The 27245-nt window shown below is 35.3% G+C and overlaps 1 protein-coding gene across 6 annotated transcripts in view; it reads left to right on the forward strand.

Moving 5' to 3' along the window:
* Positions 1 to 27245, forward strand: part of ATRX (ATRX chromatin remodeler) — a 308545-nt gene that overhangs the window by 252640 nt on the left and 28660 nt on the right. For all 6 annotated transcript variants that reach the window (XM_057719184.1, XM_057719187.1, XM_057719185.1 and 3 more), the window contains 2 exons: positions 7233 to 7410; positions 9201 to 9395. In XM_057719184.1, coding sequence (XP_057575167.1) covers positions 7233 to 7410; positions 9201 to 9395 — 373 coding nt within the window. The remainder of the gene's footprint in view (positions 1 to 7232; positions 7411 to 9200; positions 9396 to 27245) is intronic.

Consider the following 27245-nt stretch of genomic DNA (forward strand, 5'->3'; position numbering starts at 1 on the left):
ACTAATTCACAGTAGTTCATAGATTTAAATGTTGAAGCTAAAACATAAAGGTTTTGGCAGGCAGGAGCATGGAGTATTTTAGTGATTTTGTAGTAAGAAATTTTTCATAAATAGGACACACAAAGTACTAACCATAAAAGGAAAGATTGATAAGTTGAGCTTTATTAAAATTAAAAACTTCTATTCATCAAAGGCTTTTCATGTTAAATGAGAAGGCAAACCATAAACTAGGAGAAGCTATTTTCAATACATAGATGCAAAAGGGACTCTTATCCAGAATATATAAAGAATTGTTAAAAATCAGGAGACTAAACCAGACAACCCCATTGTTAGACTGACAAAAAACCTGAAAAATACTTTACAAATGATAATGTCCAAGTGGCCAATAAACATAAGAAAAGGTGCTTATTTTTGTTAATGAGAAATGCAAGTTAAAAATATTTTTGGCAAAGATAGAAAAGTGTTTCAATGGAGGGTCGATAACCTTTTCAACAAATGGTGTTGAAACAATGGGGTATTCATAGGCTAAAAACAAACCTTGAACTAAGTCTCACCCCTATTCAAAAATCCAGTCAAAATGGATCATAAATCTAAATGTAAAAATCATATTTACTTTAGAAAAGATAAAAAAAATCTTCAGGAACTAAGGTTAGGCAGAGTTCTTAGTTGTGACACCAAAAGCATATAATCCATTAAAGAAAAAAATAATGAGACAATCCAAATTAAAAACTTTTGTCTGTGAGAGTTTGTGAAGAAGAGAAAAAGACAAGCCACAGACTTCGAGAAAATATTTGAGATCACATATTTAACAAATGACTCATATCTAGAGTATATGAAGAATTATCTAAATGTAAGTGAGAAAAAATTTTTTTCAATTAGAAAATGAGTCAAGGACTTAAACTCACACTTCACTGAAGAGGATCTATATGTGGCAAATAAGCACAGGAAAAGATTTTCAACATGACTAGCTAACAGGGAAATGTAAATTAAAACCACAACAAGATATTGCTTCATATCTATCAGAGTGGCTAAAAATAAAAAATAGTAGTACTACCAAATGCTGGTGAGGTTGCAGAGAAACTGGATTTTTCCTACAATGCTGGTGAGAAAGTGAAATGGCAGCTACTCTTCCTGGAAAATAATTTGGTAGTTTTTTAAAATAAAAACTAAACAATTAAACATATACTTAGTCATAAAACCCTGCAGTCATACTCTTGAAAATTTATGCTAGAGAAATGAAAACTTACTTTCACATAGAAACCTATACACACATGTTCATACCAGTTTTATTTGTGATAGCCAAAAACTAGAAACAACCCAAATGTCATTTAACATGTGACTGGATAAACAAATTGTCATATATCCATATAATGGAATACTGCTCAGCAGTAAAAAGGAATGAACTGTTGATTATGATCCAAACAACAACTTGGATTGATCTCAAGGGCATTATGCTGAGTGAAAAATGCCAGTCTCAAAAAGTTACACATTATATGATTCCATTCATATGGCATTCTTGATGTGAGAAAATTATAGTGATAAAGAAGAAATTAATGGTTGCTAGAGATTAGGGTTAAGGGGAGAATGTAAATACTAAGGGATAAATGGGAGGTTTTTTATGGTGATGGAACAATTCCTGCTTGTGATAATGGTTACATGATTCTATGTGTATGATAAAATTTCGTAGAGCTATACACCAAAGAATAAAAGTACATATAAAAACTGGTGAAATCCAAATAAGCTCTGTGCCTAAGTTCATATAGTATTGCACCAATGTCAGTTTCCTGTTTTGACAACATACTGTAGCTATGTAAGTTGTTACCATTGGGGAAAGCTGGGTGAAGGGTACATGGGAACTCTTTGCACTACTTTTACAAATTCTTGTGAACCTTAAACTATTTTTTAAAGCTTATAATTTATTAAAAGGCAATACCATGAGTTGTCCAGGATCTGGAACATCTGGAATTCTAATCCACTGCTGGTGGGAATGTAAATTGGAATAACCACTTTGGAGAACTATTTATTCAGCTTTAACAGTGCCATATGCTTACCCTGTGACCCAGCAGTTCTACTCATAGGTGTATACCTAGAAGAAATGCTTACATGTTTTTATCAAAAACATATACGAAAAGATTTGTAGCAACACTATTCAAATAATGGTTCATATTTTAATTGTGTTTGTTTTAGTGTGTACTAAAATGCTAATGTTTAGTATTAAGAAAACCTAAAAATATCCTGGTTAGTTTATCTTAGTACAGACTTACATATTCCAGATTGAATAATATTAAAGGTTAAATAGTTGTAAAGTAATTCTTGATACCAGTTCAATTACTTGGATATCTGTTTCTTTGTTTATTTTTCTTTTGAGGGCAAATTTAAATAAGTTTGCTTCCCACTTGTATGCTTTTAAAAATCAAAATATGTCATTGACCACATCTATACCTTGTAAATAAGTACCTCTATTATTGCAAACTAGACTGCATTACAGTTGTTTATATGTCTATTTTTGTAGTTGGTGGTCTCCTTTAGTGCAGTGACCAGATATTTTCATCTTTTGTATTCCCGGAGTAGCTCAGTACTTGGGATTAATAGCAGTTTTTTTTTCCTAGCTCTTTATTGGAGTATAATTGCTTTACACTGTTGTGCCAGTTTCTGCTGTGCAACAAAGTGAATCAGCTGTATTTATACATATATCCCCATATCCCCTCCCTCCCCTTCTCACCCTTCTAAGTTATCACCAGTCATCAAGTTGATCTCCCTGTGTTATGCAGCAGCCACCCACTAGCTATCTGTTTTACATTTGGTAGTGTATATATGTCAATGCTACTCTCTCACTTCGTCCCAGCTTCCCCGCCCCCAACCCGTGTCCTCAAGTCCGTTCTCTACATCTGCATCATTATTCTTGCCTTGCCACTGGGTTCATCAGTACCATTTTTTTAGATTCCATATATATGCATTAGCATACAGTATTTGTTTCTCTCTTTCTGGCTTGCTTCACTCTGTATGACAGACTCTAGGTCCATCTACCTCACTACAAACAACTCAATTTAATTCCTTTTTATGGATGAGTAATATTCCATTGTATGTATGTGCCACATCTTCTTTATCCATTCATCTCTTAATGAACATTTATTTAGGTTGATTCCATGTCCTGACTATTGTAAATAGTGCTGCAACGAACATTGTAGTACATGTATCTTTTTGGATTATGGTTTTCTCAGGGTATATACTCATTAGTAGGATTGCTGGGTCATATGGTAGTTCCATTTTTAGTTTTTTAAGGAATCTCCATACTATGTTCCATAGTGACTGTATCACATTACATTCCCACCAACAGTGCAGGAGGGTTCCCTTTTCTCTGCACACTCTCCAGCATTTATTGTTTCTAGATTTTTTGATGATGGCCATTCTGACTGGTGTGAGGTGATACCTCATTGTGGCTTTGACTTGCCTTACTCTAATGATTAGTGATGTTGAGCATGTTTTCATGTGTTTGTTAGTCATCTGCATGTCTTCTTTGGAGAAATGTCTATTTAGGTCTTCCGCCCATTTTTGGATTGGGTTGTTTGCTTTTTTGATAATGAGCTGCATGATAATAGCAGTTTGATAAAATGCTTATTAAACCCATTCAACTCTTCATTAGTGGACAGATATGGAAGTTTTGAAGTTCTCTACTAGGTTTCCTCTTTTTTTTTTTTAAATTGGAGTATAGTTGCTTTACAATATTGTAATAAAACTTAAAAGCTTTTGCACAGCAAAGGAAACCATAAACAAAATGAAAAGACAACCCACAGAGTGGGAGAAAATATTTGCCAACGAAGCAATGGACAAAGGATTAATCTCCAAAATATACAAATAGCTCATGCAGCTTAATATCAAAAACACAAACAATTCAATCAAAAAATCGGTGGAAGACCTAAATAGACATTTCTCCAAAGAAGGTTTCCTCTTTTCTTGTGTGTGTGTTTTTTTTAACCTGCATAGTTCATACTATTCTGTGTGCTTGATCCTTTTGCTGGTGTGGTATAGATCTAAATAACTGGCATAATTTTGGAGCAGCATTTGCCCATAAACCTTTAAACATGTCCACTAATTAAACAAAGCACAGTTCTCTGTTACAAGTATGTTTTATAGATAAGTATCAAGAAGATAATAATTATCATAATCCCAGTGACCAGAGATAACTACTGTTAACATTGTATGTATGTATGTATATGTTTTGTTTTTTAATGCGGTTGCAGTTATACTTAATGAGGTTCTATATCCTGCTTTTTTTCACATAACATAATATTGTAGTGTTTTTTTGTTTTTGTTTTTTGTTTTTTTCTTTGTTTCGTTGTTTTTTGGCTGCACCATGCGGCATGCTGGAGTCTTAGTTCCCTGACCAGAGATCCAACCTGTGCCCCTGCAGTGGAAGTGCAGAGTCTTAACCACTGAACCTCCAGGGAAGTCCCCATATTGTAGATTTTAATGGTAACATAATGTGTTGAATAGCCGTACTTTTTTTTTTTTTTCAGACTTATGCCCTTGTAAATAACAGTGTGGTGAACATACATTCTTGTATTTCTGGTAATTCCTATAGTCTATATTCCTAGACATGTGGTAGCTCCAAGATGATATAAAACATGACTTTAGTACTGCAGTTCATTTTGTACGAGAATTTTTCTTAATTATAATCTTTTCCTCATTAGTTAAATTTTCAGCTTCTTTGCATTCTAGTTTATAATACTATATCTGTACTAGGTATGGCATTTTAGTTATTAATTTTCTGTCATGAAATTGCAAAAAGTAAGGCTTGGTGTATAATGGCGTTCTGTGGAGATTGTTGAGAGCTTATTATATTCCAGGTTTTTCTCACTCTAAGCTGTCGACAGTAAACAAGTTATATAGTCATCCAGTGGAATATTTTGCAGCTACCAAGCATGATGTTTATCAAGAAATTTTAGCAAATGCTCATGATATAAACTGTATACACAGATATTATCATCTGCATAAAACAGAAAGTATATATGCTTGGAAAATAGAAACCTATAGGAAATGTACCATGATTTGAATGGAGGTTGTTTCTGGGGAGTGATTCTAAGTAATTTTTCCTTTTCTTTAAACTTGTTTATATGTCTTTAAAATGTTATATATAACATTTTTAAATAAAATTTCTATTTATATCAAATCAATATATTGACATATATAAAAATAGTTTTATAAGGCTCAAAAAAAATTAGTCCCTTAACCAATGCCTTCCTACCCATGACTTCGCAGGTAACCAATTTCAACTCTTGGCAGTAGTTCTTCTGCTTATTCTTACATCAAATAACCTCCTAAAATCTTATTTCATATACTCTTTTATTCTGTTTACATATATCCTTTCTACAATTTAAGGTGGGAGTTTACTCACATGCATGTGCACACTTTTCCACATTCATTTTCCCAATACCTTTTTCCATAATATTTGCCTAAATCAGTTTGGAGTGTTTGTTTTATTGTGACTATGTAAATATTCACAGAAGCTATTTAAAATATCAATACTATGATTATTTTTCCTTTTTTTTTGTGCACCGGTTCATTTTTGTTGAAGTAATGGTTTGCTTTTACCATTTGCTTAGTTTTCTAAGACTATCGCTAATTCATTCCCACATTCTCTTGCAGAAATACAAGGGTGAGTCAAAAATTATCCGCACTCTGTGGCTGTAGAATTTATTTTAGTTAACTTTTAGAAAAGACAAATACATCATTTTTCGACATAATCTCCTTGCTTTTCAGTACACTTTGTCCATCTGTCAACAAGTTTTTGTATTCCCTCATAAAAAACGTTTTAGGCTGATGGGCTTCCTAGGTGGCGCAGTGGTTAAGAATCTGCCTGCCAATGAAGGGGACATGGATTCGATCCCTGCTCCAGGAAGATCCCACATGCCATGGAGCACCTAAGCCTGTGTGCCACAACTATTGAGCCTGCGCTTTAGAGCCCATGAGCCACAACTATTGAGCCCGTGTGCCGCAACTGCTGAAGCCCACGCACCTAGAGCCCGTGCTCTGCAACAAGAGAAGCCACAGCAATGAGGAGCCTGCACACCACAACAAAGAGTAGCCCCTGCTCACCGCAACTAGAGAAAGCCCTAGAGAAAGCCCATGTGCAACAACAAAGACCCAACACAGCCAATAAATAAATTAATTAAAAATATAAAAGGGCACAGAGAATGCTCTTTCTCTTTTAAAAAAAAATGTTTTAGGCTGAGCTGCGAGCCACAAATGCACCACTGTCTTCACTTCTTCATCAGAAGTGAATCTTCGTCCTTGTACGGCTGCTTTCAGGGGACCAAACCAGTGAAAGTCCGATAGAGCAAGATCAGGACTATAGGGAGGATGCTTTAACACCTCAAAATGAAGTTTTTGCAGAGTGTCAACAGTGTGGGCAGAAGTGTGCGGAGATACACACCCTCAGACCACAAAAAAACGAATCACTGCACGCTGCTCTTCTTTTGTGCAAATCACAAGTGGGGCATCCATTTTTACTTGCACCGTAGTTACAAATAAACTGATGTAACACATTCATACCTGTACAACTATGACTGGGAGACAGTAGCCTTGAATGGAAAGCGCTGATAAGCAGTGCAGCCAACAGAAGTTTTAATATAACCAGAGTGCGGATAACTTTTGACTCACCTCGTTTAAATTCTTGTGTTCCAATGTAGCAGGTAATCTATTAGTTTTTTTTTTCTTGACTACATTCTTCCTGGAGCCGTCTGTCTTCTTGATCCTATTTTTGTTACCTCAGTCTAGCATCTATCTAACTTCACTTCTTAAATTTATTACATTATATTGTAATTGCATGTCAGTCACCCCTGCTACACTCAGTTCCTTCGGCAATGTCCTTCATTTTAATGTACTTAGTGCTCATAACAGTACTGAACACAAGACATTTTTTTTGAGTTGTACATAAATTTTCTACATTTACTGAGAAATCTACAAATACCTTGAATACATTGTAAACATGTGATATCCATATTCCTAAATCAGACTCTTTCGTTTTATAGCAGTAACATTCTTCTTGGGCATAAAGAGTTGGACATCAACCCAACTCCTTGGACATGTCTTTTTTTTCAGTAACTGAGTAATGAATTCTTTGAATTCTTGATTGTTCAAAAAATTGCCTTAGGATAAAAAAAGTCATATCATAAATAAAATATCTGTGAAGCACTCATTACTAAATATTTATTCTGTATTTTCATTTTCAGAGGGCGATTGTTCATCATTTCCACCAAAGCAGGATCTCTTGGAATTAATCTGGTAGCTGCTAATCGAGTTATTATATTTGATGCTTCTTGGAATCCATCTTATGACATCCAGAGTATATTCAGAGTTTATCGCTTTGGACAAACTAAACCTGTGTATGTATATAGGTTCTTAGCTCAGGTAGGTTTATAATTTATATTCTCTTTTACATATTGAAAGATTAGATGAAACTGATAATATTTTTGGAGTTCAGAACATACATGCATTATAGGAGGCAAACAAAATTGGAAACATCATTCCTGTTCATAAAGCAGCATAAGTCAATTTTGGCCTGTCATGATTTTCTCTTTTGTAGTTTGTCCAGGTCTCTAATGTCAACTTTCTCAGACTGAAATGGATTTGCATGGATATACAGATTTAGCATTTTTTGCTAGTTCAAGAAAGTTAAACATTTATAATTCTTTTACTTAGCATTCATAGAAAAACCAATAACTAAATCTGATTTGCTTATAGATGTGAAGTTCAAATGATCATTGTTTTTAGTGGCAACCAGGTGTTCTCTTAGTTTGAAGAGTCTGCGTAAATAGGAAGAAACAGTTAATGTATTATAATAACAAAGAATCATTATGAGGAATATTTAATATTTCTAGTCAAGAATATTAATTTCCTTTACATATAAACTCAGGTATTAAAAAACAGAAACTGAAAGTTAAGGAAAATAAATGAAATCAAAGAAGTTCAATGTAATACAGGTTTATAGAATCAAGTTGCCCTTTCAACTGGTATATCTTCTTTGGGAGCAGGTGCTCCCCTGTCTACCTGCTTCCGGATTTGGGCTTCTCAACCAGAGACTAGCTTTTATTGGTAGATCCTTGCTCATACATAAGAGTATTTAATATAATTGGTAAACTACACTGTAAACTCTTTCCTGTTTTTAAATTAAGAACTCCTTTACATTCTAGTTCAGAATGCCATATAGAATATATAATAGATATTGCATTTTAGTTACTAATTTTTTGTCCTAAAGTTATAGGAAGTAAGACTTTACATAAAGACAGTTTTTTAATCTGTTCTCTTAATTATTGCTTGTTACTAAATATTAGATTAACTTTAGCTTTTAGCAGCAGAGATATGACCTGAAAGATTTATTTTCCTTGTAAGAATCTGAAATTTTGAACTTTGAATCTCACTTTTTTTAATTTTTTAAAAAATTTAAAGATTTTTTTTTAATGCATCTTTATTGGCGTATAACTGCTTTACACTGTTGTGCCAGTTTCTGCTGTACAACAGAGTGAATCAGTTATATATATATATATATATATATATATATATATATATATAGCCATATCCCCTCCCTCTTAATCCTCCCTCCCACCCTCCCTATCCCACCCCTATAGTCTCACAAAGCGCCGAGCTGATCTCCTTGTGCTATGCAGCAGCTTCCCACTAGCTAGCTATTTTACATTTGGTAGTGTGTATATGTTAATGCTACTCTCTTACTATGTCCCAGCTTCCCCTCCCCCTGCCCCCAATAAAAGGCAGTTTATAGTGATTGTTGAGAACTTATTATATTCCACTGAAAAGGAATTAAACTGCTCTCTTGCATTCTTAACATCAATGACCTCCTAATATCTTATTTCATGTACTCTTTTATTCTGTTTACCTTGGTATCTGACTGCTCTCCTGCTTCCACCAAGTATAGAACTATATAAAACAACACATGAATGTATATTGGTGAAAAAATTTAGAATGATTATCAGTAATACAGTTTTCTTTTTTGCCAGTGTAAATACTCTGAACAGAAAAATCTCTCATGAATTAAGCAGCATTGCTCATAAAATTTGCTTCATGGCGGTATATTACTATGAAGTTTTGCTATTTCATATTAACAGATAACTATATTTCTCCTTGATTGTTTCATGTTTATAAAACTTAGTTATTTGTGTATTGCTTGTTCTTTTTTTACAAAGGGAACCATGGAAGATAAGATTTATGATCGGCAAGTAACTAAGCAGTCACTGTCTTTTCGAGTTGTTGATCAACAGCAAGTTGAACGTCATTTTACCATGAACGAGCTTACTGAACTTTATACCTTTGAGCCAGACTTGTTAGATGACCCTAATTCAGAAAAGAAAAAGAAAAGAGATACTCCCATGCTGCCAAAGGTAAACATCTTTAAATTATTAGCTTAAAAAAACTAACATGGATCAAGGAAATTTTATTACTACTATGAAAGTTATTCATCTGATTAAGGCTGTATTTCATAATTTTTCAAAGAGAATAAAACTGTATTTAAGTGAGAGGTCAATTCTCCACATAACACAACAAAAGATAGTGTAATCTGAAACACATATTTTATGCCAAATAAAAAGTTCAGCCCTGCAGAAAGCGGTTTCTGAGTAGAAACCTTAAAGGAAATAGTATGGTTCTCTTTTAATAATCTCCAGTAGAGGGCATACATAATTTCAATAATTACATATGAGATTTAATTGTCTCTTCCTTAACATTTTTTGTTGTCATATAGCAGTTAAGAATCAGCAAATAAAAGTCTCTTACTTGATATTTTTCACTGCCATAAAGTAGGTAGGAAAGACTTTCATACTTGGAAAAGGGACCTCTCTCATTTTATAGATGGGGAAACTTAAGGTCAGAGGCATTCAATGACTTGCCCAGTTTTCAGCTAGTAAGTGGCAGAGCCAGGAATAGTATCTACATTTATCTTCTGGTCCATTGTTGTTGGATAAGAAAACATTATTTAATATTAATATAGACATTTAGTATGGTAGATATCATTTTGACCCTATTGAACATCAGGGAAAACCATATGTTCTCTGATCTAAATAAAGAGTTTATATATTTAAACCTATTCTAATTATCTAAAACATAATTTTGGGGGGGATTATTGGGGGAGATTCTTTTCCTGTTTTCTTGGTTTAAATTTAAGCACTTAATGTTCCATGTAACTGTTAATTGGGAAAGCAACTACCAGGTTACAGTGTCACTTTACCAAAGTCACTTCAGTCTTTTGTGAAAAAACAAAAAATCAATAGTATCTGAGTTCTTCATATGGTTGGATACATTTAATTAAAACAAAAGGTAAAAGGAATAAGTATATTTCTCATGTTAATATAAATCAGTGATTTTTCCAGTTCATTTCCAGTGTACATAAGTTAATTAAAGGACCAAGAATATTAAGCATTTGGAGAATATTTTTAAATGTCCTTTGTCTATATAAGCAAATATTTTGTTTTTCTAATCAATGAGCTTTTCTTCCATTTAAAGTTCACTGATAGAACATTTAGGAAAGAGTTTTTGTGACATTCTCTATCAAATCTCTTTGATAATGACCTAGGGCCACATGAAGGTTAAAATCTATCATTTTTATAATACTTTTTTAAAAAGTCATTTCAGTTTCCATGTTACAAAATATTAAGTTGATAGTGATTTGGCTTCCTTTCTTAATTATATTATTACAAAATATGAGTAGGGGTTTTGAATAGTCTTCAGAAAATTTTCTGTGCACAGATTTTTTTGTATATCTTTAAAAGCAGACAAACACAAATGGACTCATACCATACATACTCTTTTGCAACTTGCTCTTTTCACCTAGATGTTTCTTGAACATCTTTCCATATTGGTACATATACGTCCACTTAAAAAACACCTGCATAGTGTATACTTGCCTTGTTTTATTTAACTCATATCCCTAACACTTTTCCTATCAGGTACTTAATTTTGTATGGCAAAGAGTGTTCTTTTAAGGACTTGTACACATTTATGTTTATAACTTTAAAGGTAATGAAGTTTCATTTTTCAAGTTGAGAATAATTTTATATTTAATTAGCATATTTCCTAAAATTACACTTTAAATTTCAATTTTATGAGAAATAGCCAATGGTTAGTAATATTTCTCATAAGAAGCTTCCATTCCAATTTAAAAAGGGGTAGTTGCTTTGAAGTTATTTGTTATATGGTAAATTTCTGATTGTAGGAAATCTGTTTAATTTAATAAACATTTACTGATAACTTACTGATTTTGAAGTGTATCGTGAGGGTATATTAAGAACAAGACATTGCCTATGCTGTAAAGAAGATATAAAAAATCCAGCAGTAAAGAAATGCTATTTGTTATAGGATGTCTAAAAAGAACCCATCTGTTTTATAACTTGGCACTCTGAGCTGTCAAAGGTGTCATGTTTTTTTTCATTTACCGACTTTACTTACTGTATTTTGTTTTTGGTGCTGTGACCCTTTGCCCAAGAAAAAAAAGGAAAAGGAATATTGAATGCTACTTTAATGCAAAGTGCGTCAACTCTCCCACATCTCTTCCCGAGGAAAATAATAGTTAACTTACTGATTTCTTACTGGGTTTCATACTCTGTGCTAAACAATTTGTTCAGATTATTTTCCTTAATCTAGCAGCAACTGAAAAGCTGATAGTGCTGTTCTCATTTTTGAGATGAGGAAATTAAGGCTTGGAGAGGTTTATATAACTTATCCAAGTTTACACACTAATTAGTGGTAAAGCTGACCTTCAGACCAAGTCTGCCCAACTCGAAAGCATGTCCTCTTAATCATTACACTTTACTGCCCCCAAATGGAGATTAGAATGTTAATTCTAAGTACAAGAAACAAGGCAGAGGACCTGGGATTCTCAGAATTGAGTGATATTTAGAGTGCTTTATTTTTTTTTAAATAAAGCTGGATTTTAAAATATAGAATACTTTCACAGTCAGTGCCATTGTGTGTTGTAACTATTGTTAAGATTGTATAATATAATCAGTTTAGCTCATGGCTTGTGAAGTTGTAAATTCCTCAAATTTATAGAAAGCTGTAAAGTTTACAAAGGCATTTCTCATACATATTCATTATCTCAGGAAACTGAAGCTTAGAGAGTTTGCGATTATCCAAGGGTATGAGGCCAATAAGTGTTAGAGCTAGAACTTGAACACAGTAGTTTTCAAAGTGTATTCCAAAGAGCCCCAGGAGATTTGCAGAGTTGCTCTAGGGCTACCACGTGGCTAAGCAAGTAGAGGAAGGTCAGACAGGCAGCACTCCAAGCCCTGCGTCCCATTTCAGTCGGTCCCTCTCCTTTTATCGCTTTTATGTATTGGGCTGCAGCATAATATTTTATTTAAAGAGAGGACTTTTTTAGTTTTAAAAAAGCTTTTAAAAAGTTTTAAAAACACTCTACCATATAATGATGGCTTACTATCACAGTAACTAAGAATTGGCAGGGATCTAAAAGGAAATACAATAGGATGTATATGAGATTTACCTGAAGGAGGTAATAGTCCACTTGGAGAGAAAAAAGTAGCATTCTTAAAAACAGAAGAATGGTTCATTGCAGCACTATTTACAGTAGCCAGGACATGGAAGAAACCTAAATGTCCATCAACAGATGAATGGATAAAAAAGATGTGGCATATATATACAATGGAATATTACTCAACTGTAAAAAGGAATGAAACTGGGACATTTGTAGAGACTTGGATGGAAATAGAGACTGTCATACAGAGTGAAATGAGTCAGAAAGAGAAAAGTAAATATCGTATATTAACACATATATGCGGAATATAGAAAAATGATACAAATCTACCAGTTTGCAAGGCAGAAATAGAGACACAGATGTAGAGAACAAACATATGGACACCAAGTGGGGAAAGCGGGGAGGGTTGGTGGGGAATGAACTGGGAGATTGGGATTGCCATATATACATTACTAATAAGAAAAAAAATACCAAATTGTACGCTCTAAGTATATGCAGCTTATTGTATGTTAACTGCATCTCAATAAAAGTTCTTAAGAAAAAATCAAACTTTTAAAAATGTGATACTACTACACACCTATTAGAATAGCTAAAGTTTTTAAAAATTGAAAATACCCAATGCTGGAGAGGATGTACAGCTACAGGAACTCTTATTCATCATTGGTGGGAATGCAAAATGGGACAGCCATTTTAGAAGTCAGTTTAGAAGTTTCTCACAAAGCTAAGCACAGTCTTGTCATATGATCTGACAATTGCACTCTTAAATATTTACCTAATTGATTTAAACCTACACCTACTTAGAAAGTGTCACGGTTCAGCAGAGCCCAGTGAGTTCTTGCTGGCTCTTGAAAATCTGGGAGAGAGGGTGTAAATCTTGTACCAGGCCATACTCATATCTGCAGCAGTTCTCCAAAGTAAACAGCCTCTGGTGTGTCGGAGAAATTAAAAATATGTAAAAACTAAAAATAAAATAAAAACTTATGCCCGACTTCAAATATATGCAGTTTATTGTATGTCAATTATAAAAAAAAAAATCAAAACAAAAGAATGAAGTGCTGATGTGACTGGTACTGAATGTATTTACTATAGTATATGGCTAAAAAACAGGGGGTTAAGAATCCACCTGCCAATGCAGGGGACACAGGTTCGATCCCTGCTCCAGGAAGATCCCACATGCCGCGGAGCAACTAAGCCCGTGCATCATAACTATTGAGCCTGCACTTTAGAGCCCCTGAGCCACAACTGTTGAGCCCATGTGTTGCCATACTGAAGCCCACAAGCCTAGAGCCCGTGCTCCGCAACAAGAAAAGCCACGGCAATGAGGAGCCCGTGCACCACAACGAAGAGTAGCCCCCACTCACTGCAACTAAAAGAAAGCCCACACACAGCAAAATAGGCCCAACATAGCCAATAAAATAAATAAATAAATAAATAAATAAATAAATAAATAAAAATGGAGGGGGTGCATTCACATACAGTTTTTTTTAATTGTATTAATTTTATTTTTTCAAGCTTTATTGAGATACATTGACATAAAACATTGTGTAAGTTTAAGGTGTACTACACAGTGATTTGATAGACATATATACCGTGAAATAATTGCCACAGTGAGGGTAGTTAACACATCTATTATCATGTAATTACCTTTTTTTCTGTGTGTGGTAAGAATTTTTTTTAAGTGTACAATTTGATATTTTTTTTCTTATTAGTAATGTATATATGGCAATCCCAATCTCCCAATTCATCCCCCCCCCCCCCGCCCCTGGCTTTCCCCACTTGATGTCCATATGTTTGTTCTCTATGTCTGTCTCTCTATTTCTGCCTTGCAAACTGGTTGATCTGTACCATTTTTCTAGATTCTGCATATATGCATTAATATACGATATTTGTTTTTCTGACTTACTTCACTCTGTATGACAGTCATGTACAGCTTTAATTCATAAAATCAGACTGATTGACCCATAAATGATGGTCAGTATTTAATTGGATTAGGTAAGAATAAGGTATGAATGTAGGAGGAAACAGTTTGGGCGAAAGGAGAGGTAAGAATTTATGTATCAGATTCAAGGTATGATGAAGAAATCAAGCAGATGACGAGTTGAAATTGGATAGGTAAAGGTAGGGCCAGCTTATGGAGAGCCATTAAAGGTTAATGGAGGCATTTGGATGTAAAGTAGTATTCACTGTAAGTTCACGAATGGGGCTCTTGTATGACGAATGTGGGCTTTTGGAAAATTAGTGTGGCATTAAAATGCAGAATGAGGACATATAATAGGGTGATGATTGTGGAGTGAAACAGACATTTCAAGAAAATAAATGATGGAACTCAATCACTGATGATAGACTGTGCCTTTTAGTAGGTGTGAAAAAACTTTAACCTAAATAATGGAGCTTATGTAGTCATTAATTGGTTAAAAAACTTTGCAGGTGCCTGTGATGTGCCAGTTATGCTGGTTAGTATATCCTTACTATTGATATACAGGATATATTGATAAATAAGACTAGGTTCTTGCTCCCAAGGAGCATACAGTCTAATAAGCATACCTTAACAATAAAAGTTATGGGTCCTATGATAGAAATGTGTACAGGCACCCTGTACAGGAAGGAATATTCATTTCTTTCTTGGAAAAGTTGGGGATGGGGAGTTGACATTAGGAGGCCTTGAACTGATGTTGAAAATTGACATGGTAGCTGTTTGCATTGCTATGAGGGCAAAAGATGAAGGCCCTTCAAGGGAAGGAGCAAAAAAAAAAAGAAACACTTGCATAATACAGCATTGCAAGTTTTAGGAACCTCAGGTAGTTAAAATTAAATAATGGGCTGTAAGGAGATAGTGATGTAGAGTAAGGGTGGGCGTGGGAAGAGGTGAGAGAAAAGACTAGGAAAAGTAAATGGGAATCAGATCATAAAAAGTTAGAGAGTTTGGACACTGTGGGATCTATTTCATGATTCTAAACAAAAGACCAACATCAAATTTTTTTCTGTTAATTCAACTTTTATTAATTACACACACACAACTCTGCTGACAAGACACTGAAACACATACACACTTATCAAAAACTGGAAAAATGAATTATGTGCTCATGTTTAAAAAACAAAATGTTTCCACACTTCCTACTGCACTTATTCCCAAGTTTTATCTCACAAAATACGCAAAAACATTATTACAGAAAAAAATCACAGCATAAGTATTATTCAAGTAAAATGCTATCGACTGTAGCTGCACATGAATAATTAAAACCCTGGGCTTCAGCCTTCAGAGAAGGCAGTCATGTGGCACAGTTTAAAGTTAATGATGTAAGTTTACAATAAAATAGATTTGTTTGCATTGTACTTATGATCTTTACTTTCATTGAGTCTTTCCATGAAAATAAAGGTAGATGAACCAGCTCTTGACATAAAATTGTATTTAAAAGCTACTCAAATGGATAAAGTGAACAGGTACAGGGGAGCTTTTTATTTTTATTTTTTATTTTTTTCTTTTTCTTTTATTTATTTATTTATTTATTTGGCTGCGTTTGGGTCTTTGTTGCTGCAAGAGTGCTTGCTTTCTCTAGTTGTGGCGAGCGGGGGCTACTCTTTGTTGTGGTACGTGGGCTTCTCATTGCAGTGGCTTCTCTTGTTGCAGAGCATGGGTTCTAGGTGTATGGGTTTCAGTAGTTGTGGCACACGGGCTCTAGAGCACAAGCTCAGCAGTTGTGGCACATGGGCTTAGTTGCTCTGTGGCATGTGGGATCTTCCTGGACCTGGGATTGAACCCGTGTCCCCTGCATTGGCAGGTAGATTCTTAACCACAGCGCCACTAGGGAAGTCCAACAGTATTCATTTTTTAGGTACAACTCACATAGCATAAAATTAACCATTTTAAAGTGTTCGGTTTAATGACAGTATATTCACAATGTTGTACAACCATCACTAATATCTAGTTCCAAAACACTTTCAGCACCTCAGAAGAAAACCTCATAGGCATTAAATAGTCACTCCCCATTCACTCCTTCCCCTAGTCCCTACCAACCACTAACCTGTGTTCTGTCTCCATGGGTTCTGGATGTTTCACGTAAATGGCATCATACAATATATCTCCTTTTGTGCCTGGCTTCTTTCATTTGGTGAAATGTTTTTGAGGTCTGTTCACATTGTAATATGTAACAGTACTTCATTTCTTTTTGTGGCTGAATAATATCCCATTGTATACCACACTTTATCCATTCATCCCTTGATGATTGATGGACATTTGGATTGTTTCCACATTTTGTCTGTTCTGAACTGTGCTGCTATAAACATTAATGTACAAGTATTTGTTTAAATACTTGTTGTCAACTCTTTTGTGTAAATACCAGGGAGAAGGGTGGTAAATGCTGAGCCGTATGTTAATTCTATGCTTAACTTTTTGAGGAACCTCCAACCTATTTTCTACAATGGCTGCAAAATCTACATTTCTATCAGTAATGTTGGAGGGTTCCAATTTCTCCATTTCTCCACATTCTCAACAAAGCTTGTTGTTTTTCTTTTTTAATTATAGCCACCAGAGTGGGTATGAAGTGGTATCTCATGATTTTGATTTGCATTTCCCTGATGACTAGTGATACTGAGCATCTTTTCATGTGTTTGTTGGCCATTTGTATATCTTCTTTAAAGAAACGTCTGTTCAAGTCCTTTGCACATTTTAATTGGATTATTTATCTTTTTGTTGTTGAATTATAAGATTTCCTTATGTATTTTGATTACTCAACGTTTATCAGATAAATGATTTGCAGATACTTTCTCCCATTCAGTGAATTGTCTTTTCACTTCCTTGATAGTATCATTTGATACACAAAGTTTTTAATGCTGATAAAGTTCAATTTATCTGTATTGTTTACTTGTTGCCTATGCTTTTGGTATCATATCTAAGAATCCACTGAAAAATGCAAGGTCATAAAGATTTACCTCTGTGTTTTCTTATAACAGTTTTATACTTTTAACTCTTACATTTAGGTCTTTGATCCATTTTGAGTTAATTTTTCTATATGGCGTGAGGGAGGAGTCCAGGTTCATTCTTTTACGTGTGGCTCTGCAGCTGTCCCAGCATCATTTATAGAAGAGACTATTTTTACCCCATTGAATAACGTTGAAATGATTATCAAAAACCAATTGACCATAGAGGTATAGATTTATTTCTGTACTCTTAATTCTGTCCCATTGATGCATTTATCTGTTCCTCTGCCAGTACCACAATTGTTTTGATTACCATACCTTTGTTTTAAATTTTGAAGTCAAGAAGTGTAAGTCCTCCAACTTTATTTTTCTTTCATAAGACCGTTTTGGCTAGGGTCTCTTGAAATTCCATATGAGTTTTAGGATCAGCTTTTCCACTTCTGTAAAATGGTCATTGAAATTTTGATAAGGATTGTATTGAATCTGTATATTGTTTTGAAGAGAATGTCATCTTACATTTTTATTATTGGACTATAATTGCTTTACACTGTTGTGCCAGTTTTTGAGGTACACCAAAATCAATCATCTGTTTTTATACACATATCCCCATATTCCCTCCCTCCTGTGACTCCCCCCCCCCACCCTCCCCGTCCCAGCCCTCTAAGGAATCATCCATCATCAACTTGATCTCCCTTTGTTATACATCAACTTCCCACTGGCTAACTGTTTTACGTTGGTAGTATATATATGTCTATGCTACTCTCTCACTTCGTCCCAGCTTCCCCTTCACCCTCCGCCCCCCCCCCAACCTCGTGTCCTCCAGTCCATACTCTGCATCTACATCCTTATTCTTGTCTTGTCACTGGGTTCATCACTACCATTTTTTTCTTTTAGATTCCGTATATAGGAGTTAGCATACAATATTTGTTCTCCTGTTTCTGGCTTACTTCACTCTGTATGACAGACTATAGGTCTATCTACCTCATTACATATAGCTCCATCTCATTCCTTTTTATAGCTGAGTAATATTCCATTGTATATATATGCCACATCTTCTTTATCCATTCATTTGTTGATGGCCATTTAGGTTGCTTGCATGTCCTGGCTATTGTAAATAGTGCTGCAATGAACATTACGGTACATGTTTATTTTGGGATTATTGATTTTCTCTACGTATATGCCCAGTAGTGGGATTACTGGATCAGATGGTAGTTCTATTTGTAGTTTTTTAAGGAACCTTCAAACTGCTTTCCATAGTAGCTGTACCAACTTACATTCCCACCAACAGTGGAGGAGAGTTCCCTTTTCTCCACACGCTCTCCAACATTCGTTGTTTCTAGATTTTTTGATGATGGCAATTCTGACCAGTGAGAGGTGATACCTCATTGTGGCTTTGACTTGCATGTCTCTGATGATGAGTGATGTTGAGCATCTTTTCATGTGTTTGTTGGCCATCTGTATGTCTTCTTTGGAGAACTGTCTATTTAGGTCTTCTGCCCATTTGTGGATTGGGTTATTTGCTTTTTTGGTATGAAGCTACATGAGCTGCTTGTATATTGTGGAGGTTAATCCTTTGTCTGTTGTTTCGTTGGCAACTATTTTTTGCAATTCTGAGGGTTGCATTCTTGTCTTGTTTATGGTTTCTTTCACTTTGCGAAAGCTTTTAAGTTTCATGAGGTCCCATTTGTTTATTCTTGATTTTATTTCTATTACTCTAGGAGGTGGGTCAAAAAGGATCTTGCTTTGATGTATGTCATAGAGTGTTCTGCCTATGTTTTCCTCTAGGAGTTTTATAGTGTCTGGCCTTAGATGTAGGTCTTTAATCCATATTGAGTTTATTTTTGTGTATGGTGTTAGGAAGTGTTCTGATTTCATTCTTCTACATGTTGCTGTCCAATTTTCCCAGCACCACTTATTGAAGAGGCTGTCTTTTTTCCATTGTATATTCTTGCTTCCTTTGTCAAAGATAAGGTCTCCATATGTGCTTGGGCTTACTTCTGGGTTCTCTATTCTGTTCCATTGGTCTTCCTTTCTGTTTCTGTGCCAGTACCATACTGTCTTGATCACTGTGGCCTTGTAGTATAGTTTGAAGTCAGGAGCCTAATTCCACCAACTCCACTTTTTCTTCTCAAGGTTGCTTTGGCTATTCTGGGTCTTTTGCGTTTCCATACAAATTGTAAGATTTCTTGCTCTAGTTCTGTGAAAAATGCCATTGGTAATTTGATCGGGATTGCATTGAATCTGTAAATTGCTTTGCGTAGTACAGCCATTTTCACTATTGATGATTCTTCCAATCCAACAACATAGTATGTCCCTCCATCTGTTTGTGTCATCTTTGATTTCTTTCATCAGTGTCTTAAAGTTTTCTGCATACAGATCTTTTGCCTCCTTAGGCAGGTTTATTCCTAGGTATTTGATTCTTTTTGTTGCAATGGTGAATGGGAGAGTTTCCTTCATTTCTCTTTCTGCTCTTTCGTTGTTAGTGTATAGGAATGCAAGAGATTTCTGTGCATTAATTTTGTATCCTGCTACTTTACTAAATTCATCAATTAGGGCTAGCAGTTTTCTGGTAGTCTTTTGGGTTTTCTATATATAATATCATGTCATCTGCAAAGAGTGACAATTTTACTTCTTCTTTTCCAATTTGGTTTCCTTTTATTTCTTTTTCTTCTCTGATTGCTGTGGCTAAAACTTCCAAAACTATGTTGAATAACAATGGTGAGAGTGGACACCCTTGTGTTCTTCCTGTTCTTAGAGGGAATGCTTTCAGTTTTTCACCATTATGAACGATGTTGGCTTTTGGTTTCTCCTGTATGGCTTTTATTATGTTGAGGTAATTTCCTTCTGTGCCCATTTTCTGGAGAGTTTTTATCATAAATGGATGTTGAATTTTGTCAAAAGCTTTTTCTGCATCTATTGAGATTATCATGTGGTTTTTATCCTTCAATTTGTTGATATGATGTATCATGTTGATTGATTTGCATATATTGAAGAATCCTTGCATCCCAGGGATAAACCCCACTTCATCATGGTGTATAATTTTTTAATGTGCTGTTGGAGTCTGTTAGCTAGTATTTTGTTGAGGATTTTTGCATCTATATTCATCAGTGATATTGGTCTGTAATTTTCTTTTTTTGTGACATCTTTGCCTGGTTTTGGTATCAGGGTGATGGTGGCTTAGTAGAATGAGTTTGGGAGTGTTCCTCCTTCTGCTCTATTTTGGAAGAGTTTGAGAAGGATAGGTGTTAGCTCTTCTCGAAATGTTTGATAGAATTCACCTGTGAATCCATCTGATCCTGGGCTTTTGTTGGGATATTTTTAATCACACCCCTAATTTCTGTACTTGTATTTGGTCTGTTCATAATTTCTCTTTCTTCCTGGTTCAGTCTTGGAAGATTATATTTTTCTAAGAATTTATCCTTTTCTTCCAGGTTATCCAATTTATTGGCATATAGTTGCTTGTATTAGTCTCTCATGATCTTTTGTATTTCTGAGGTGTCCGTTGTTACTTCTTTTTTATTTCTAATTCTGTTGATTTGCATCTTCTCCCCTTTTTTCCTGATGAGTCTGGCTAATGATTTATCAATTTGTTAATCTTCTCAAAGAACCAGCTTTTAGTTTCATTAATTTTTGCTAGTGTTTCCTTCCTTTCTTTTTCATTTATTTCTGATCTGATCTTTATGATTTCTTTCCTTCCACTCACTTTGGGGTTTCTTTGTTCTTCTTTCTCTAATTGTTTTAGGTGTAAGGTTAGGTTTATTCGATATTTTTCTTGTTTCTTAAGGTAGGACTGTATTGCTATAAACTTCCCTCTTAGAACTGCTTTTGCTGCATCCCATAGGTTTTGGGTTGTTGTGTTTTCATTGTCATTTGTTTCCAGATTTTTTTTATTTCCTCTTTGATTTCTTTAATGATTTCTTGGTTGTTTAATAGTGAATTGTTTAGCCTCCATGTGTTTGTATTTTTTGCAGTTTGTTTCCTGTAATTGATATCTAGTCTCGTTGTGATATGGTCACAGAAGATGCTTGATATGATTTCAGTTTTCTTGAATTTACCGAGGTTTGATTTGATGACCCAAGATGTCATCTATCCTGGAAAATGTTCTGTGTGCACTTGTGAAGAAAGTGTGCTCTGTCACTTTTGGATGGAATGTCCTCTAAATATCAATTAATTCAAGATGGTCTAATGTGTCATTTTAAACTTGTGTGTTTTTATTTTCTGTTTGGATGATCTGCCCATTGATGTAAGTGGGGTGTTCAAGTCTCCTATTATTATTGTGTTAATGTCGATTTCCCCTTTTATAGCTGTTAGCATTTGCCTTATGTATTGAGGTGCTCCTATGTTGGGGGCATAGATATTTACCATTGTGCTGTGTTCTTCTTAGATGGATCCCTTGATCATTATGTACTGTCCTTCACTGTCTCTTGTAATAGTCTTTACTTTCAAGTCTAATTTGTCTGATGTGAGTATTGCTACTCCAGCTTTCTTTTGACTTCCATTTGCATGGAATATCTTTTTCCATTCCTTTACTTTCAGTCTCTATGTATCCCTTGGTCTGAAGTGGGTTTCTTGTAGGCAGCATATAGAAGGGTCTTGCTTTTGTATCCATTCAGCCAGTCTGTGTCTTTTGGTTGGAGCATTTCATCCATTTACATTTAAGGTGATTATTGACATGTGTGTTCCAATTACCATTTTCTTAATTGTTTTGGGTTTGTTTTTGTAGGTGTTTTCCTTCTCTTGTGTTTCCAACTTAGAGAAGTTCCTTAAGCAATTGTTGTAAGGCTGGTTTGGTGGTGCTGAATTCTCTTCACTTTTGCTTGTCTGGAAAGCTTTTGATTTCTCCATCAATCTGAATGAGATTCTTGCTGGATAGAGTATTCTTGGCTGTAGGTTTTTCTCTTTTAGGACTTTCAGTATATCCTGCCATTCCCTTCTGGACTGCAGAGTTTCTGTAGATAGGTCAGCTGTTATCCTGATGGGTTTTCCCTTATATGTTATTTGTTGCTTTTCTCTTGCTGTTTTTAATATTTTTTCTTTGTGTTTAATTTTCATTAGTTTGATTAATCTGTGCCTTGGTGTATTTCTCCTTGGGTTTATTCTGTATGGGACTCTCTGTGCTTCTTGGACTTGGTTAATTATTTCCTTTCCCATATTGGAGAAGTTTTCCACTATAACCTCTTCAAATATTTTCTCCGACCCTTTCTTTTTTTTTTCTTCTTCTGGGTTGCCTATGATTCAAATGTTGGTACGCTTAATATTATCATGGTGGTCTCTGAGACTGTCTTCTATTCTTTTTATTCTTTTTTCTTTTCCTGCTCTGTGGCAGTTATTTCCCCCATTCTATCTTCCAACTCAGTTATTCATTCTTCTGCCTCAGTTTTTCTGCTGTTTATACCATCTAGAGTGTTTTTAATTTCAGTTATTGTGTTGTCCATTGCTCTTTGTTTGTTCTTTAGTGCTTCTGAGTCCCTATTAACTGCTTCTTGTATTTTCTGTATTTTGTTATCGAGATTTTGTATCGTTTTTACTGTCATCACTCTGAATTCTTATTCAGGCATTTCTCCTGTTTCCTCTTCATTTATTTGGTCTTGTGGGGTTTTTTCCTGCTCCTTTGCCTGCGTGGTGTTTCTTTCTTTTCTCATGGTATTCGAAACTTCAGGGGTTGCTTGTCCCGGCAATAGAGGGGTTTAAAGAAGACTGTCTAAGCCCCAGACTAATGGCAGAGTGTTGAGTCAAACAAATAATAAGTCTAGGAAACACATACATGTATAAGACACACAATTACTGAATCCATTAGAACATAAGGCACTAGAAGAACCTGACAGAAGAACCCCAGTATGCTCTCAGACATTCACAGAGGAAACCAACAGAAATTCAAAACCAAAACAGAACAAAACAGAAACAAAAGCAAAACCAAACAAACAAACAAATAACACCACACACACAGAAACACACATCCAGGGAGATATTCAAAGATGGGATCAAATATAAAAAAGAGCTAGAGTACCACCAGACAGACTGGAGATTCTCAGAATGAAATTAGACAATTATACTAAGAACTAAGATAATGACAAAAAGCTAATAAGAAATACCAAGGTGATGTGTCATCTGGAGAATAAAGCAAGGAGACAGAGCAGATCGATAATGTTGCTTTATAAGTATGTTAAGATAAAATAAACTAAAAAAGGATAGAAGACAGGGCAACAGAAGAGCATAGTGTGACTGGAAATATGAAAAGAAAAAGACAAATAGAAATGTATAAAAGATAGAGATGAAAAGAAGGTAGAGAGATATATAGTCGGCACTACAAAAAACTTAGCTATAAATAGAAATATATAAAAGGCTAAAAATAAAAATAGAATAAAAAATAGAATAAAAAATATGTTACAAAATTTGTAGATCCCTTAGGACTAAGATCATAATTAATAAAGAAAATGAAAAAGAAAAAAAAAACTAGAACTGACCCCAGAATGGACCAGTTCAATGGAATTAATACTAAAATTTCTGTTCCCTTGGAGTCTCAGCTGTAAGTGTCCTTCTACCCGCCTTGGGTTTTTTGTATTATTCTGCGACCAGCAGAGCTTCCTTTATTGTTCGTTTGTAAGTGCTGGTGTGTGAGGAGGGAGAGGGTACAGTAGTTGCTCCTTCCCCTGGGAGTGAGTGAGCAGTGGCACACTGTCTGGATCACGTCATTTCAGTCGGGCGTGGAGGTGCCTGTTGTAGAGTGATGCCAGTGGCTTGGGTGCAAACAGAATGTCTCAGAGTTGGGCCTCTCTCTGGGCTTTTTTGCTCTTGGCTGCTGGTACTCTAAGCTAGCCCCGCCCGAGGGCCTGACGGCCTTTGTTATCCCTGAGTGCATTAGCTTGGCCCACAGGGGTCCTTCCTCTGCCCATTGCAGGTGCAGGGGGAGAGAGAGAGAGAGAGAGGCTATACCCATGGCTCCTCTCCCCCGCCTGTGAGCCAGGAGCATCCAGCTGCCACCATGGCCCAGCAGCTCTCAGGGGCAGGCACTCCTCGCTGCGGACCTCTTCCCTCCTGTCCTCTCTGTCCGTCTCCCCACTGCCAATAATGTTTCTCACCCTGTGCCAGTTCTCCGGTCCCCACGCTCCCGCTCCCTGACCCCCTGTTCAACTGTGAATCGACGTCTCAATCCGGGAACGCTGAGCCGTGGTGCGGACCCTCTGTGTGTTTCTCACTCCCTCCCGTCTGCCACAGCTCAGCCGCTTCACCCTCTTTGAGCCATCTTAGATGCCTCCCTACCAGTTATGTCGGGATCCTTGCAGTCCTTTCTGGTGTCCGGGGTCGTCTGCTGGTGTTCAGTTGGTTCTCTGTGGGAATTGTTGCGTCTTTTGGTGCATTCCCAATGCATCTGTGGAGAGGGATGCATTCCATGTCCCTCTACTTTGCCGCCATCTTTTCTCCCCCCAGGGGAGCTTTTTAAATGAGAATCCCTGCAAAGCTGGGGAAAGTAAATTGAGGAGTGTTTTTTTCAAGGCCAGTAGACTCCTGTTATCTGGGTAATTTCATTTGAGTTACGTGATAGTTGCTGCAAAGTTCTTAGTGAGAATTCACTGGAGCAAGGCCCACAAAAGTACTTTTTACACAGTAGGTGTTCAGTAAAATGATATAATGCCTCATAAATGGGGGAAGGGCAACATCTCCATCTTGGTTTAGATCAGGGGTTGGCAAACTATTTCTGTAAAAAGCCAAAGAGTAAGTACTTTAGGCTTTGCGGGCAATACTCTCTATGATGCAAATACCCAATTCTGCCAAGAAAATAGCCATAGATTATATGGAAAATGAATGGGTGTGGCTGGGCAAATTTTCATTTTAGAAAAATCACTTTGGGTGTCAGTGGACAGGATGGATTAGAGAAAAGAAAATGGATGTTAAGATACTTGTTAGTATGCTATTAAAATGATCCACATGGGAGAGATAATGAAGGCCTTAAGATGGTAGCAGTGGGGATAGAGAAGTAGCAGGCATGATGTAGGTACTCAATAAATGTTAACTTTGTTCCCTGGGCTTGTATTTAGAATTTCATTTAACTTTGCCCAATACTATTTGGTTTTCATTTCCTTTAATGGGATTTTGAATATTAGTCCTCTCTGAAGTGGGTACAAGTAGGTGTTTTTTATATTTGCAGTGAGGGATTTCTTGGTGTTTGAACCTGCTCTTACTAATGACATTTCAGAGTTGGTTCCTACTATATTATAGTACAGTTACAAACACCTGCCTTTTTATACATATTTTTTTAAGATGAAAGACTGCTAAAAATGGTACATTTTCACTTCTTCAAATTGCTATTATCTAAATAATGATTAAATTGCATATCTCCTTGATTTAACTTTTCTTTGTCCTTTGATAGTTCTGAAAGTGTTCATTTTCAACTTACTTGATATGTGATTATTATATCACTTTCTGCCTCATCACTTCTTCGTAAAGTCATTATTATATAACTCCTCTTCTGTATTTCTGTTCTTGTTTACTTTCTTTTACTTCTTCACTTTCTAATTAGATTTACTCTCAGTTTATTAACCACTTGACTTTTTCTTGTCTTTTTATCTCTGAAGTTAATTAAAGGCAAGAACTGTATTTGCTCCTTTTCTTTCATCCATAGTGAATAAAACAGTGTTAACACTTTTATATGGCCTTTTTTGAAATTCTAGTCACCTTTATAGTGATATTTAACTGTATTTTTTATTTTCCATATTGATCCATATATCATTGAAAATTGGTGTTAGAATTTGACTTACTTTTTTGCAAGCAGTGAAATTGAAATGAAGCAGGTGTGTGAAAGGAAGAGAATTGGAGCTGTAATTCATGTCTTCGGTTCTGTATTCAGCTATCTTAGTCAGTTCTATTCATCACCCCACCCTATGAATTATATTCTGTTAAATCCCCTCATTGGTTTCTTGCTGTTGTTGGTGCTGTTGCTTTCTCCTTTTTGAGGTATAATGGTCTTGTATTTCTGTGGAACCATTTAAAAAATATGTTGATTTTAGTGTCTCCTGTATCATGTCTACCAACTGTCTATGCATTTCTTCAGTTGTTCAGGGTAGTAATGTTCCTCAGACATTTTGAAACTTCAACATGATCTAAATTTATAAACCCTTTAACACAAGCTGCTAGTGATAAAGATTTGTTGACTGATTCTTAACTGTTTGTTTTTTTAATATTAGAGTAATATCTGATCTCTGTTACTGTTTGTGTAAATTGTGTTAGGGGAAGTACCTTTTCTGGTAATAAACTTATGAATTATATAGATATCAGAGATAAAAATCTTGGTAAAGGTCATGTTTCATAATATGCTTCAGTGGGTATACAACCTAAGCTTTGTACCCTTTATTAAGAAAACAAAAGTCAATAAAAGTGGCATAGAAATTTTTTTGCACTTTCCTTTTCCAGCATTTACTACCTATGTCTTTTTACATATGGAGTGCATGCTGATAATTATAGGAAAAACAAAATGGGGATTTAAATTAAAGTACCCAAAGTGAGGCTTTATTTCCTCTACCCTGATGTTGTGTACAGTTTTCTCCCTTTGTCTTTAGTCCTTTATTCAAGTTTTAATACCTCAACACATAGTTTACTGAACAGAAATGTTATCATGCAGTTTTATTAGCCAGCAGATGGTAATATAAGGTTTTACCTTAGTCATTCTTAACATTAGAGAGGAATATACTGCATTTAATAATTTGATGTAGAGTATAAAATAGCTAATCAACCTATTTCAGGCACTTGCATGCATTTACCTTTGAGAATAAAGGTTCAAAAGGACACATTAAATTATAGGGCAAGTATTAGTAGCCTAAAGTATATTAACCAC

The sequence above is a fragment of the Hippopotamus amphibius genome, chromosome X, assembly GCF_030028045.1.
Source record: "Hippopotamus amphibius kiboko isolate mHipAmp2 chromosome X, mHipAmp2.hap2, whole genome shotgun sequence".
Taxonomy (NCBI): Eukaryota; Metazoa; Chordata; class Mammalia; order Artiodactyla; family Hippopotamidae; genus Hippopotamus; species Hippopotamus amphibius.